The 12,787-nt window shown below is 43.8% G+C and overlaps 1 protein-coding gene across 1 annotated transcript in view; it reads left to right on the forward strand.

Annotated features, from left to right (window-relative positions):
• The window catches only part of Dnah3 (dynein axonemal heavy chain 3), a 164,820-nt gene that overhangs the window by 104,701 nt on the left and 47,332 nt on the right, over positions 1 to 12,787 (forward strand). Inside the window, exons 41-48 of the mRNA XM_028867827.2 lie at positions 178 to 281; positions 2,786 to 3,080; positions 4,773 to 4,952; positions 8,003 to 8,126; positions 8,215 to 8,371; positions 8,647 to 8,790; positions 10,633 to 11,299; positions 12,378 to 12,543. Coding sequence (XP_028723660.1) covers positions 178 to 281; positions 2,786 to 3,080; positions 4,773 to 4,952; positions 8,003 to 8,126; positions 8,215 to 8,371; positions 8,647 to 8,790; positions 10,633 to 11,299; positions 12,378 to 12,543 — 1,837 coding nt within the window. The remainder of the gene's footprint in view (positions 1 to 177; positions 282 to 2,785; positions 3,081 to 4,772; positions 4,953 to 8,002; positions 8,127 to 8,214; positions 8,372 to 8,646; positions 8,791 to 10,632; positions 11,300 to 12,377; positions 12,544 to 12,787) is intronic.

The following is a 12,787-nucleotide window of genomic DNA, read 5'->3' on the forward strand; positions in this document are numbered from 1 at the left end:
CACTGGTCTTTTAAACTTTTCCCTCCAGTTTGTAGTTAGCAGTGACAGGTAAGTGTCACCACAGTTCTGGGACTGGTAGTTATGCGTTTTAGATGCCTATAGTTGGAGCAGTCAGATTCTTCAAATATGAAAGTTAACCTTGGTGTGCCAATGACATGTTCTGTTCTTTGGGTGCAGGAAGCATCTATGACTTTTACTTCTTCAAACAAGGTGGTGGACACTGGAGTGGATGGACAGAGTATATCACCAAAGAGGAGGAGACTATCCCTGCAAATGCAAAGGTAAAAGAAATGCTGTAGTTTCTGGAATTTCCCAAGTGCCCTTCCAGGTGGAAGAACTACGAGCTCCCTGGGAGCATTTCCAGGAAATACTTTGCAAAGATCAAACCCTCAAAGCATAGAGTTTAATAGCAGAGAGACCTAGATTCCTTATGGAGGCTTCAAGCTCCTTGCTTCAGTTTACCCAACCATAAGATGGAAGAAAAAAAAAGATAATCAAGACCAAAGATGGTATGTACACCCATGTGGCACATAGTAGGAGTTAGATAGGTGTTTGTCACTAATCTGATTAATGCCATTGTCTATAACATCATAATTACCTCTTGGTCACCTAAGCCTTAAAAGTCCACTTTATATCCTCAGAGAAAGATTTCCTCCAGCAGACCTCTCAGAAAAACAGATTCTAGTCAATGGATTTTCTGGATAGTGGCTAATTCACATATATTTCAGTCCTACAGAGAATATGTAAAATAAGCACTCTGGTGCCTCCATCAGTATAACCTAGTAGATGTTATTTAACCTTCTGAGGTGAGTGTGCAGCTCTTCTGAATGCGGTCACAGATGGCAGATGGAAATGTGAGGCTATTGCCGGATACCACCCAGATGCTCTCATAAACATGCTTTAGGCAGGGTGACACTCTGCTGCTCTCGGGGCATACACCCTAAGAGCTGGTGTGGAAAGAAAGCCCAGAGCCGAGATCCTCAGCTTTAATTGTCCTTATACAGCTCTGCTGTCTGAATCTCAGGGATTTGAATTTGTACTAAATTCATATGGACAGGAGCCCGGTGTAGAAAGTATTTTCAGCTCCAGTGGGTATTTTCCCCTTGTTCAAGTAGCTGAAAATAATACTGGGTGGAAGCCAGCTGGCTTCAAGTTTCTGATCTCAGCTGTAAAATGGGCATCTTGAACATGGGTCTGCATTCAGCATCACTAATGGGGAGTGTGGCTTCATGGAGAATCCTGGCCTGCTTGCAACCTGTTTTATCATGTCTTAAAAGGTTCCAGGGAAGCCTTCAGGATGCTACAGGCATGACTGCATCCTCTTACTAGACTTGATCATTCTCTTCTCTGCCTTATGACCATATCCATCTGCTTCTTTTCACCTGGCCAAACTGTTTCTCTAAAGAAGCCAAGCTTTTGTTTGCAAAGGCTTCCAAGATTTGTAGATTCAGTGACACCCAAGTCAAGGTCAAGTTTTGGGAAGCAACGTGTATTTACAAACCACAGTGTGAAAGGTACTCCAACACAGCAGCTCAAGTCCATGACTCCTTTTCAGACCAGACACATGAGACCTCTATGTCTAATAAACATCTTCCAATCCCTGGCCCTGACCCACCAAGGGGTCAGTTGTAACAAAATGATTGATAACAGGGTTGGGGCTCAGAAAATTCAATTTAGTCTACCCAAAGTAATAAGGATTCCAGAAGCCATGATGGAGGTCTCCAAATCCACTTAGAATCCTCAGGTCCAGGAAGAATGTGTTCAGTTTTCATATTAAAAACATGAGGGATTCAGTGAGCACAGGTTTTCGGGACCCAGAATCTCAATGTTGGGGAATGTAGGCCAGGTATAAGAAAGGTCTCGGACTCATGTTGCATTAACTTTGTGTCACTGTGGTAGACTGTCTGGGAGAGTCAACTCAGAGGAGGAGGTGCCTATTTTTTTGGCTGATGGGTTTATGCTATGCTTTCTTGGTCCCATCGTCATATAGCTGGTGTTAAGGGATAACATTACTGTACTAGGGCTCAGCAGAGAAAACTCCCTCACTTTATGACACCTAGGCAGCAGAGAGAGAAAAGGAGGACAGGGACAGGAGATAACCCTAAAAAATGTGCTCCAAAGACCCCCCCTCTACCCTCCAATAAACCAATGAGTCATGAACCCATCAAGGGATTAATCTACTGATAGGATCGGAGCCCTCAGGATCCACGTACTTCACAAAAACCCCCACCTCTGAACATTTCTCCTTTGGAAACCAAGCCTTCAACAATGAGTCTTTTGGAGATATTCCAGGCCTAAACCAAAACATACCTAAATCTCTGAGCCAGAATAGGTGGCACATGGAAGGTGGATCTTGCTTGAGACAAGGCAGACTACTTGGTTGAAAGGAAGTCTCAGAGGTAGAAGCTAAACACTGACCCTTAATCGTTGTTGATTTTTATGCCAGTTTAGAATTAAGAATGTAGACTGTAGAATCATACAAGCCGGTATTCAAATCCCTTCCTTTCCACTTATGTCCTATGTCTCTTGGGCAAATTGAAGAAGACTTCTGTACCTCTGCTTCCTCAGGGATAATAGCACTCACCTTTGTGTTTTGGGTCCCATTTGATCTCTGACAATTGTATATTGAATGCCATGATTATCCTCATTTCAGAACTGAAACTGAGGGCCCTTGAAAGTCATAAAGATAGTAAATGGAGCTATCGTTCAAACCCAGATCCCTTGAATCCCAAAACTCAGTCTTCCTGATCCAGGACCAAGATTTTCTCATATCTTTGTGACACAGGTATCAGACCTCATCATCCCCACGATGGAAACTGCCCGGCAGTCCTTCTTCTTAAAAACCTACCTGGACCATGAGATCCCGATACTGTTCGTGGGTCCCACAGGCACTGGCAAATCAGCCATCACCAACAACTTCCTTCTCCGCCTTCCCAAAAATGTCTATTTGCCCAACTTCATCAATTTCTCTGCCAGAACTTCAGCCAACCAGACCCAGGATATCATCATGTCCAAGCTGGATCGTCGGCGGAAAGGCCTTTTCGGGCCTCCCATAGGGAAGAAAGCGGTGGTGTTTGTAGGTAAGGCATTGGCTCGGGTCCGGGTAGACCAAGTTCTTGTATCTGAGCTGCAGCAAGCCAGAGCTTCCCCACTCTCCAGCAGATGTTTTAGCCTTTCTTCCATCACCACTTCTCCTTCTCACTTCCTTCTGCCTTCCCTCCCTCCTTCCCTCCTTCCCGCCTTCCTTCTTCCTTCCTTTCTGTCCCTCCTTTCCTCTCTGCTTTTCCTTCTCCTTCTTTGTAGTGAACAGTATTTCTCGGGACTGTGGTGATGGCAGCTAAAGTCTGACACCTCCAGAAGTAACATCTGTGTCCATTTGCATCAGATAAGTGAGTTATCACTAAGTGACAACAGATAAGTGGCTGTCACTAAGTGAAGGAACCCAATAGTTGCTAAGAAAATGTTTGTGAAGTAAGAACATAGACTTTTTCTCTGCGTTCACTTTGTGCAAAGCACTTCCTCTTCTTTTTTTTTTTTTTTTTTCTTTTTTTTTCTTTTTTTCCCATTTGGGCCTCAGGACCGAAAGAGATTAATCATCATTATGATTGTACTAGCGTGGCTGCTGACTCAGGAAGTACTCATAATGCCCCTGCTGTCTTGGGTCATCCTGTGTTCTGTACTTGAAACTTGTGTATTAATAATACACATTTCATGGCTATATTTATATCTTTATGGGTGCACATCATCTCCTGAAAGGCAGGAATCTTATCTGTTTTATTTTCCTTTCTTTTCTGCCTTTCCTTTTTTTCCTCCATCCAGGTCTCTTACCCTATTTTTATGATGTATCCAAAACCAGCCTAAGCCTTGTAGCTAAACCAAACTGGGTTGCTGTATCTATTTTCAACCCTAGGTATAGTTAGGTATAGTTTGACTTAGCCTCACTGATCTGAGGGTCAGTTCTTTACTTCAAACACATGGGTAATGTTTGCATTTAAATGAGCTAATTCGTCTAAAGTTCCTAAAATGTTGACTCACACAAGCTGATCATCCTATCAATAACTGTTGAAGAGAAATGAAGAGGACCTTCACTGGCCCGGTGTTTCTTATGCATCAAGACAGAGCAATGTGTCCCAGGAGAAAAATGTTCTTGCACTTAAGAGAACCTGTAACCCTTTCTTGCCATTTTGAGTCTCATGAGAGGCCCTAGTTCAAAGCCTTGCTCTGACCAGAGTTCAGCTATTGCATGTTGACTTAATGCCCAATCAGGAGAAAAGGTTCTTACTCAATAGTATAGAATTTCCTTAGCATGTAGAGAGGTTCTGGGTTCAATCCCCATCTCACTAAAAATTCTGTGTTAGCTGGCAGACAGCACCTGGCTGGTACCACAAGACTCCATCTCAAGACAGAAAACACAACAAAAGGAAATGTTTGTCAGCCCCTACACTGCTATATGCTTAGCAATTAACAAAATGTCTGTGGTACAGTAGTCAGCGTATGTTGGCTAAGGAAAATGGGGGAAAGTTAAATCCTCATTTGTTGATGTCAGCCCATGTATCCTATAGCATATGGGCAAGGACTTCAATAAGATAGCAAAGTCTAAACCCAAGAAAAGCCTTTCCCATCTAGTCAGGATGTCTACTGACTGGGTCTGGAATGGGGGTAGGGTCATTGGAAACAGACTTTCTCATGAAGGTGACAGTCATTGGTTACCCCTGTAAGACCAGACAATTCCATGAACTCACAATGTGTGTGGCTGTGGCTTCCTTCTACAGATGACCTCAACATGCCAGCCAAAGAGGTGTATGGAGCCCAGCCCCCCATCGAACTGCTGAGACAATGGATTGACCATGGCTACTGGTTTGACAAGAAAGATACCAACAGGCTGGACATTGTGGATGTTCTGCTTGTGACTGCCATGGGCCCTCCTGGGGGAGGAAGGAATGATATCACTGGTATGTCTAGGAAGAGGGTTATTTCTCTCTTCACTCCCCTACAGAGCTGGCCATTGTGGATGAACTGATTCAGGGCCATCTGACAGGAGAAAATGTGGAGTATGCCTTTGTGCACAGCTGGGAAGGTTTGGGTTAGCTCCAGACTTCAAGTTGGAAGTTGTGTGCAGTGGGATGGGAAGAAGACAAGAGTCTGTGAGGAAGTCTTCATCTATTCACCTCCATAAGCAGAGGGGAGCTACAGGGCTGCATTTGCCTTGGATCTGAGCACAGCAAAGTCTAGGGAACCTTGAATCCATAGGGTTTTTATATTACTCTTTTCCATGGCTTGTTCAAACAGGAATATGCTTCCAGAACACGTGGCAATAGGCAGTTTTCAAGTTCAACCATAAATAGGAACTGTGAAAAGTGTCTGTCATAAAAGCAATCATATAGCTCAGGTAGGGCCAGGAGGAGGGAGCTAAGTGGGTTTGTGGGGTGAGTTGAGGGAGTAAGGAAGCAATGTTCTACTCTGGACTGGTTCCTCTTGAGAAGTTAGGATGATCTGATGATTCAGTGTCTTAATTTTTATCCAGAAGTCTGGAAAAATGAAGAGAACCCAGTGTTGACACTTGGTAAAGAAGCTGAGTCACTCATATGAGCTGTGAGGGAGGATACCAGGTCATCTTTCATGGCTGGCAAAGCAATCCTGTTTCTATTGTAATCTACCGTTGTCAGGGAGTGATGACACTCGATGCTGATGTTTTTAGAAAGATTTATTTTTATTGTATGGGTATGAGTGTTTTGCTTGTGTGTATGTCTATATATTTACTACATGTATGCCTGGGGCCTGAGGAGGCTAGAAAAGGACACCAGATCCTCTGGCACTGAAGTTATATAGACAGTTGTGAGCCTCCATCTGGGTGCTGGGGACCAAACCTGAGTCCTCCCCAAGAGCAGCAAGTACTCTTAACCACTGAGCCATCTCTCTAGCCCCTAATGCTGATGTTTAGTGAAATTGTATTCAGTAGGGAACCAATAACTTAGCCTGTGATTATCGGTTATTAGTATTCATATGGAGAAACTGACATTCAAGGCAATGGATTATGGTTATGGACAGCACAGTGATTGAGAACATGGCAACAAATAGCCCATGTCTGGCAAACACAGAGAAAGCATAAACTTGTATTAAATATTATTCTTTTCATCAAAATAGAGTGATTCACACACCTACCAAACAGCAACATAGAAAATATCAGTCTACCTCCACATGTATCCACATACATATTTACATGTACCAACGTGCACATGTATATATACCTCTATGAATAGGTACATACATCACACACACAATGGTATAAAGAGATTTAAAAAAAGAAGATATCCAACATTAGCCTCTGGTTTACACACAAATACACACATATATATGCCCACATATGAACATGTGAATACAAAACAGACACACATATACTTATTCATGCAAGAACACTTTCATACCAGACAAACACACACACACACACACACACACACACACACACACACACCTATGCATGAATACATACATACCAGAAACACATACACATACATATACATGAACACATGCATACCAAGCTCACACAGACACATAAAAATCAATCTACTGTTACTTTTTTAAACAAGAAAAATGTACACGTGTGTTTTAAATTTATTTATTTGTTTGTTTATTTATTTATTCTTATATGCATGGGTGTTTTGCCTGCATCTATGCCTGTGTGCCATTTGCATGTAGTGCCCAAGGAGTCCAGAAGAGGGTGTTGAATTCCCTAGGCCTGGAGTTACAGCCCCATGTAGGTGCTGAAAATTGAACCTGGGTCCACTGGAAGAATAGCCAGTGCTCTTAACCACTGAGTCATCTCTCCAGCCCCTATATGTGCATGTTTCTAAGTATGTCCATATACATATAATTACAATACATGTGTGTAGGCAAAACACAGAAACTACATATTTTACATATATATGTGAAAAACTGAAGGAGGAGTTTTGAGAATCGACAGCAGTAATGGCACTCCAAGTTTTGGCTCTTCCCAGATCCATAAATAAATGCAGACAACTTACAGAGCCCTGATTCCCAAAATGCTAATGATTAAGAGAAAACCCCTCACAGCTACAGGACCTGCAAGCTCTGCACATGGGCAAGAGAAAGGAGGAGGAAACAGTGGGCTCCACAGGCCTGAGAGGGTGGATTAGGAGACGGTGGTCAGCTCGGGGACAGAGAGGGCAGTGAGTGAGACACTGTCTACAAATCAATTGTTTGATTGTTTGGCTATTCTACAGTAATCAGGTGTTTCCTTTAGTTTTTAAAAATAATATTGTGAGACTGAAGAGATGGCTCAGCAGTTAAAAGCATATATTGTTCTTGCAGAAGACCTGGGTTCAATTCCCAAGATCCTTGTTGGGCAGTTCACAACAGCCTGTAACTGCAGCTCCAGGGGACCCTCTTCTGGAGACCTCAGACACCAGCATTCATACATGCACAAACCCATACACAGACACACACAGAACCACGTAATTAAGAAGTGAGGGACTAGAGCAGTTAAGAACACTGGCTGCTCATACAAAGGATCTGGCTTTGATTCCCAGCACCCACATGATTGCTCACAACTCTCTGTAACTCTAGTTTTTAGGGATCCCGTGCCGTTGGTCGCCAGGGCACCCGGTAATGCACATGGTGCACAGACTTACATATAAAATAAAGTAAAACCAATTTTAAAATTAAGTGAATAAGAGTAAAGTCCATCTTGTGTGCCAGAGGAGGCACCATGAGCATCACTTCTGCAAATCATGGAGGCAGTCTCTATCTGCACTGAGCAAACAATATAGCCCCCAGCCGCTGAGTACATTTCATGGAGCCAGGAAAATTGAGGAAGCCCATTCTTGATAGTTAATATGAAGTATGAATAACTGCATGTGGCTAGGCTGACATGTTGGACAGCAGGGTTATAGACCATGAAAGCAGAGGGAAACTGACTCTGCTCTTTCCCAAGGTTATTATGTCTGGGAAGTATGCATGCAAACTCAAGTGTCTGTGTTTCCAGGACGATTCACTCGCCATCTTAACATCATTTCCATCAACGCCTTTGAAGATGACATCTTAACCAAGATTTTCAATTCTATCACTGACTGGCACTTTGGGAAAGGGTTTGATGTCCTATTCTTGCGGTAAGAAGCTCCTGTGGCTTCCTGGTTATTAACCTGGGGGCGGGGGTCCTCATTTCTGCTCGACTGTGTGACTGGTCTTCCTCCCAAGGTATGGGAAGATGCTGGTCCAAGCTACTCAGACAATTTATAGAGCTGCAGTGGAGAACTTCTTGCCAACCCCCTCCAAGTCACATTACGTCTTCAACCTTCGGGATTTCTCACGGGTGATTCAGGGGGTACTGCTGTGCCCCCACACCCACCTGCAGGTCAGCTGCTACTATTCCCCCACACCCACCTGCAGGTCAGGCGCTACTATTCCTGCCTTGCAAATTTTTTGGTAATATTCCTGGATGTGTACTAATAGTGTGCCTAATAGGATGGGCTTTTACTAATCACAAACTCTAGTCTCTGGTGTGCATGACATAGTAGTTTATATTGTCTTATTTATACCTCACATCAACCCCAAGATTTAAAGACCTTCTAAGAACCATCACCACAAGCACCATCTTTAATACATTCAAATGACTAACTCTGCCTGTAGGATTTGGAAAAATTTATCCGGCTTTGGATTCATGAGGTTTACCGAGTCTTTTATGACCGTCTGATTGACAATGAGGACAGACAGACTTTCTTCAACCTGGTGAAGGAAACCACCTCCAATTGCTTCAAGCAGACCATGGAGAAGGTAAATCTTTTTGGTTTTTCAAGACAGGGTTTCTCTGTATAGCCCTGGCTGTCCTGGAACTGGCTCTGTGGACCAGGCTGGCCTCAAACTCACAGAGATCTGCCTGCCTCTATCTCCTGAGTGCTGGTATTAAAGGTGTGTGCCACCACTGTCCAGATGACAAATCTTATTCTAGAATCATCTGGCCTCAGAAACAGGCCCACATTAGTCTCAGACTCTAGATTCCATTCCCAGCAAAGACCACTATTCCCCCTGAATCATGGGAAATGACCCATACATAAATTAGTCTTTGATTTGTTATTTTACTTGGTTCAATTTTGTTTCACTTCTGTGATAACATATAAGTTTCAGTACACACAAAATGCTTCATATATGATGCTATTTATTTTAAATGAATTTAAGGGGCTGGAGAAATGGCTCCAGTCATTAAGAGCAGGTATTACTCTTTCAGAGAACCCAGGTTTGGTTCCCAGCTCCCACATCGAGCAGCTTACAATAACCTCTAACCAAAGCTCCAGAGGATACAATGCCCCACCTCAAGTACCTGCACACACATGCACACACATGCACATATCCACACATAAACACACAGGAATACACATAGTTAAAAACAAAAGTAAATCCTTAAAAATAAAACTAATTTAACTTAAAATACAGTCTAAGACCAATTCATTTGGATTTGGGGAGGAAAACATAAATTTTTATAATTAACCAAGACCCTGGTAAAATTCAGCCAAAATATTCAGTGTCACATAGTTGTGAACACTTTCTTCTTCCTATCTTGAAAATAATTTTAAACCTATGTGTTCGCATCTTAATTTGCTTTACCAAACAGTGACTATTTCCCCAGGGAAAACATAGGATGTCTTGTGCTGCACCTGGAGGCCAAGAACAGAGGAATTGACAGATCCTCATCTCAGGAGGAGGAAGCATCTAAAGCGCCCTATTTTAGGCAGAGTAGAGAGTAGGGATGTCACTCACACCTCTGTTGGGTACAGGACCAAACATGGGGAAACAAGGCCATCCTTCCCATGCCTTCTGTGGGATCTTACAAGCCAACCACCAATATTTATCAACTTAGGGAAGAGCAAATGTGTATATGTAGCCACAGACATGTATGTGGGGCTGAGCTTGGTGGCATATTCCTTTAATTTCAGGAGGATCTCTGTGAGTCCATAGACAACCTAATCTGGATAGTTACTCCCAGGCTAGCATAGACTACCCAGAAAGACCCTTCCTACAAGCAAACAAGCAAAAAACGGTAGTCAGGGCTAGGGAATTGGCTCAGTTGTTAAAAGCACTTGCTGCTTTTCCAGTTTGGCTCCCAGCACCCACATGAGAAAATTCACAACTACCTGTAACTACAGCTCCAAGAGACCCAACTCCCTCTGCAGCCTCTGAGTGAGCGCACCCACATAAACACGTGGCATACACACACACACACACACACACACACACACACACACAAAAATTTTTTAAATGTTTGTGGGTATATACTTGTGAGTATGGTGCCCTCAGGGGTCAGAAGAGGGCATTGGCTCCCCTACAACTGAAGTCACAGGCAATTGGAGCTGTCTGATGCTGATGCTGGGACCTGATCCTGGGTCCTCTATAGAGTTGTACATGCTCTTAGCCACTCAGCTAGCCCCACTCACACCTGTACTGTTCTTTAATCCAACCATCACACCCATGTATTGTTTCAAATGTGTCTATTGACAAGCCATGGCTTGGAAGATGTACTCAGGAAAAACAAGCAGGTCTTCCTTTCACTCCCTCCCTCCTATCCACAGACAGCCTGGGCCACATGCTAAGGGGCCGGGCTGACACTCACCTTTCCCACAGGTGCTCATCCATTTGTCACCTACCGGGAAGATAGTTGACGACAACATCCGTAGCCTCTTCTTTGGGGATTATTTGAAGCCAGAAAGTGACCAAAAAATCTATGATGAGATCACTGACCTGAAACAACTCACAGGGGTCATGGAGTACTATCTGGATGAGTTCAACAGCATCAGCAAGGCCCCCATGTCTTTGGTCATGTTCAAGTTCGCCATTGAGCACATCTCCAGGATCTGTAGAGTCCTGAAGCAGAACAAAGGCCACTTGCTCCTGGTGGGCATTGGGGGCAGTGGGCGGCAGAGTGCCACCAAACTGTCCACATTCATGAACTCATATGAGCTGTACCAGATCGAAATCACCAAGAATTACACAGGCAATGATTGGAGAGAGGATCTAAAAAAGATAATGCTGCAGTCTGGGGTGGCCACCAAGAGTACCGTGTTCCTCTTCTCGGATAACCAGATCAAGGACGAGTCGTTCGTGGAAGACATCAACATGCTTCTGAACACAGGCGATGTGCCCAACATCTTCCCTGCTGATGAGAAGGCTGAACTTGTAGAAAAGATGCAGTCAGCAGCCAGGACAGAGGGAGAGAAGATCGAAGTCACTCCCCTGTCCATGTATAACTTCTTTATTGAGAGAGTGAGGAAGAACCTTCACATTGTCCTTGGTGAGAAGTGGGAAAGTCTACCCACCATGGTCCTCTGGAATCTTTAGGGTCTTCCCAATATCTCTAATCCAGTCTCCTTTACTGATTTAACTGAGGCAGCAACCAACAGTCACAGTCTGGGCTTCCTCTGACAATTTTTTCTCAGTCTTCCCCCAAACAACTGTGTTAAGCCTGTTCCTGTCTCTTCAGCTCTCTGAATTCTTCCAAAAAGATCATAGCTTAGTCTCTTACCTGGTGCAGAACACCCGTGTTCTTCATGAAGGATCTAGACAAACTCTCCATACTCCCAGGGGATGTGCTTACCTGCTCTCTCCTCTTCACCTTTCTCTGTCTGTACACCCCTCATGCTAGCTGAGACACTGTTGTCTCTCTCAGATCTCACCTTTGCACTGTCCTTTCCTGTCTCTGTTCTTATTAATTCTAGACTTTTCTGATCTATTAATCCAGTGGTTTTTTTCCCCCTGCATTGCAGATGGGATGATTGTATAACACAAATTAAAATAATCACTTTCCATTAGGATGAGGATCAAAACTTTCTCACATATGCCTTATAAGGTCACCCACCAGAATGTCCCCTGTATCCTCTCCCTCATCTTAAGCCATATTCCTCACATGGCCCTCCGGCACACTGATTCTCAATGCTCCCTCCGAACACTAAATAGTGAATGAAATTTGAGGTGCAGAACCAAGAGTCTGTGACTGAATGGAGATGGGATCAGAAGTAAGCCATCAGCATTCTGTGGGTATCTAAATATGGTGCCTTATATTAAAGCACAGGTAGACCTAATGGGACAAAGGGCTATATCCCCACTCAGGGACCCAAAGGCACAATAGTCCATGCAGGAAATTAGTTTAAGAAAAAAAGAAAGAAAGAAAAAAAAGACTACTGTAATACATTGAGATGCCATCATAAAATATCCCACAGTTCCTCTGTTTCCCGGGCCCTCGTCATGGTTATTTACAACCACATTCCCACAGTACCATCAAGAGGCATTGCTGGGCCCTTGGAAACCTCTCCCTTCCCTTTGCTTCTCTAAGCCTTGGTGGAAGGAAACTAACCAAGCCCATTTGTCTTTAGCCATGAGTCCGATCGGGGACGCCTTCAGAACCCGCCTGAGGATGTTCCCTTCCCTCATCAACTGCTGCACGATTGACTGGTTCCAGGCCTGGCCAACTGATGCCCTGGAGTTGGTGGCCAACAAATTTCTAGAGGATGTGGAGCTTGATGACAACATCCGGATGGAGTGAGTTTCATTTCATTCCGACACCCCCAGGTGTTACAAGCTGAAGTTCCAGCTGGCTGTTTATGTTGTTTTTAAAGATGTCTCAGTGTACGGGGTAGAGAAGATCTTGCCCTTTACAATCAGACAACATTTTTGTCAGCTGTTGAATACAGCACCTTTGCTGGAAAAGAGAAAGAGTAAGGGCCAGTGACATGGCTCAGCAGGTAAAGGCCCTGACAACCTGAGTTCGAGCCCCAGAACCCAC

The sequence above is a fragment of the Peromyscus leucopus genome, chromosome 1, assembly GCF_004664715.2.
Source record: "Peromyscus leucopus breed LL Stock chromosome 1, UCI_PerLeu_2.1, whole genome shotgun sequence".
Classification (NCBI taxonomy): Eukaryota; Metazoa; Chordata; class Mammalia; order Rodentia; family Cricetidae; genus Peromyscus; species Peromyscus leucopus.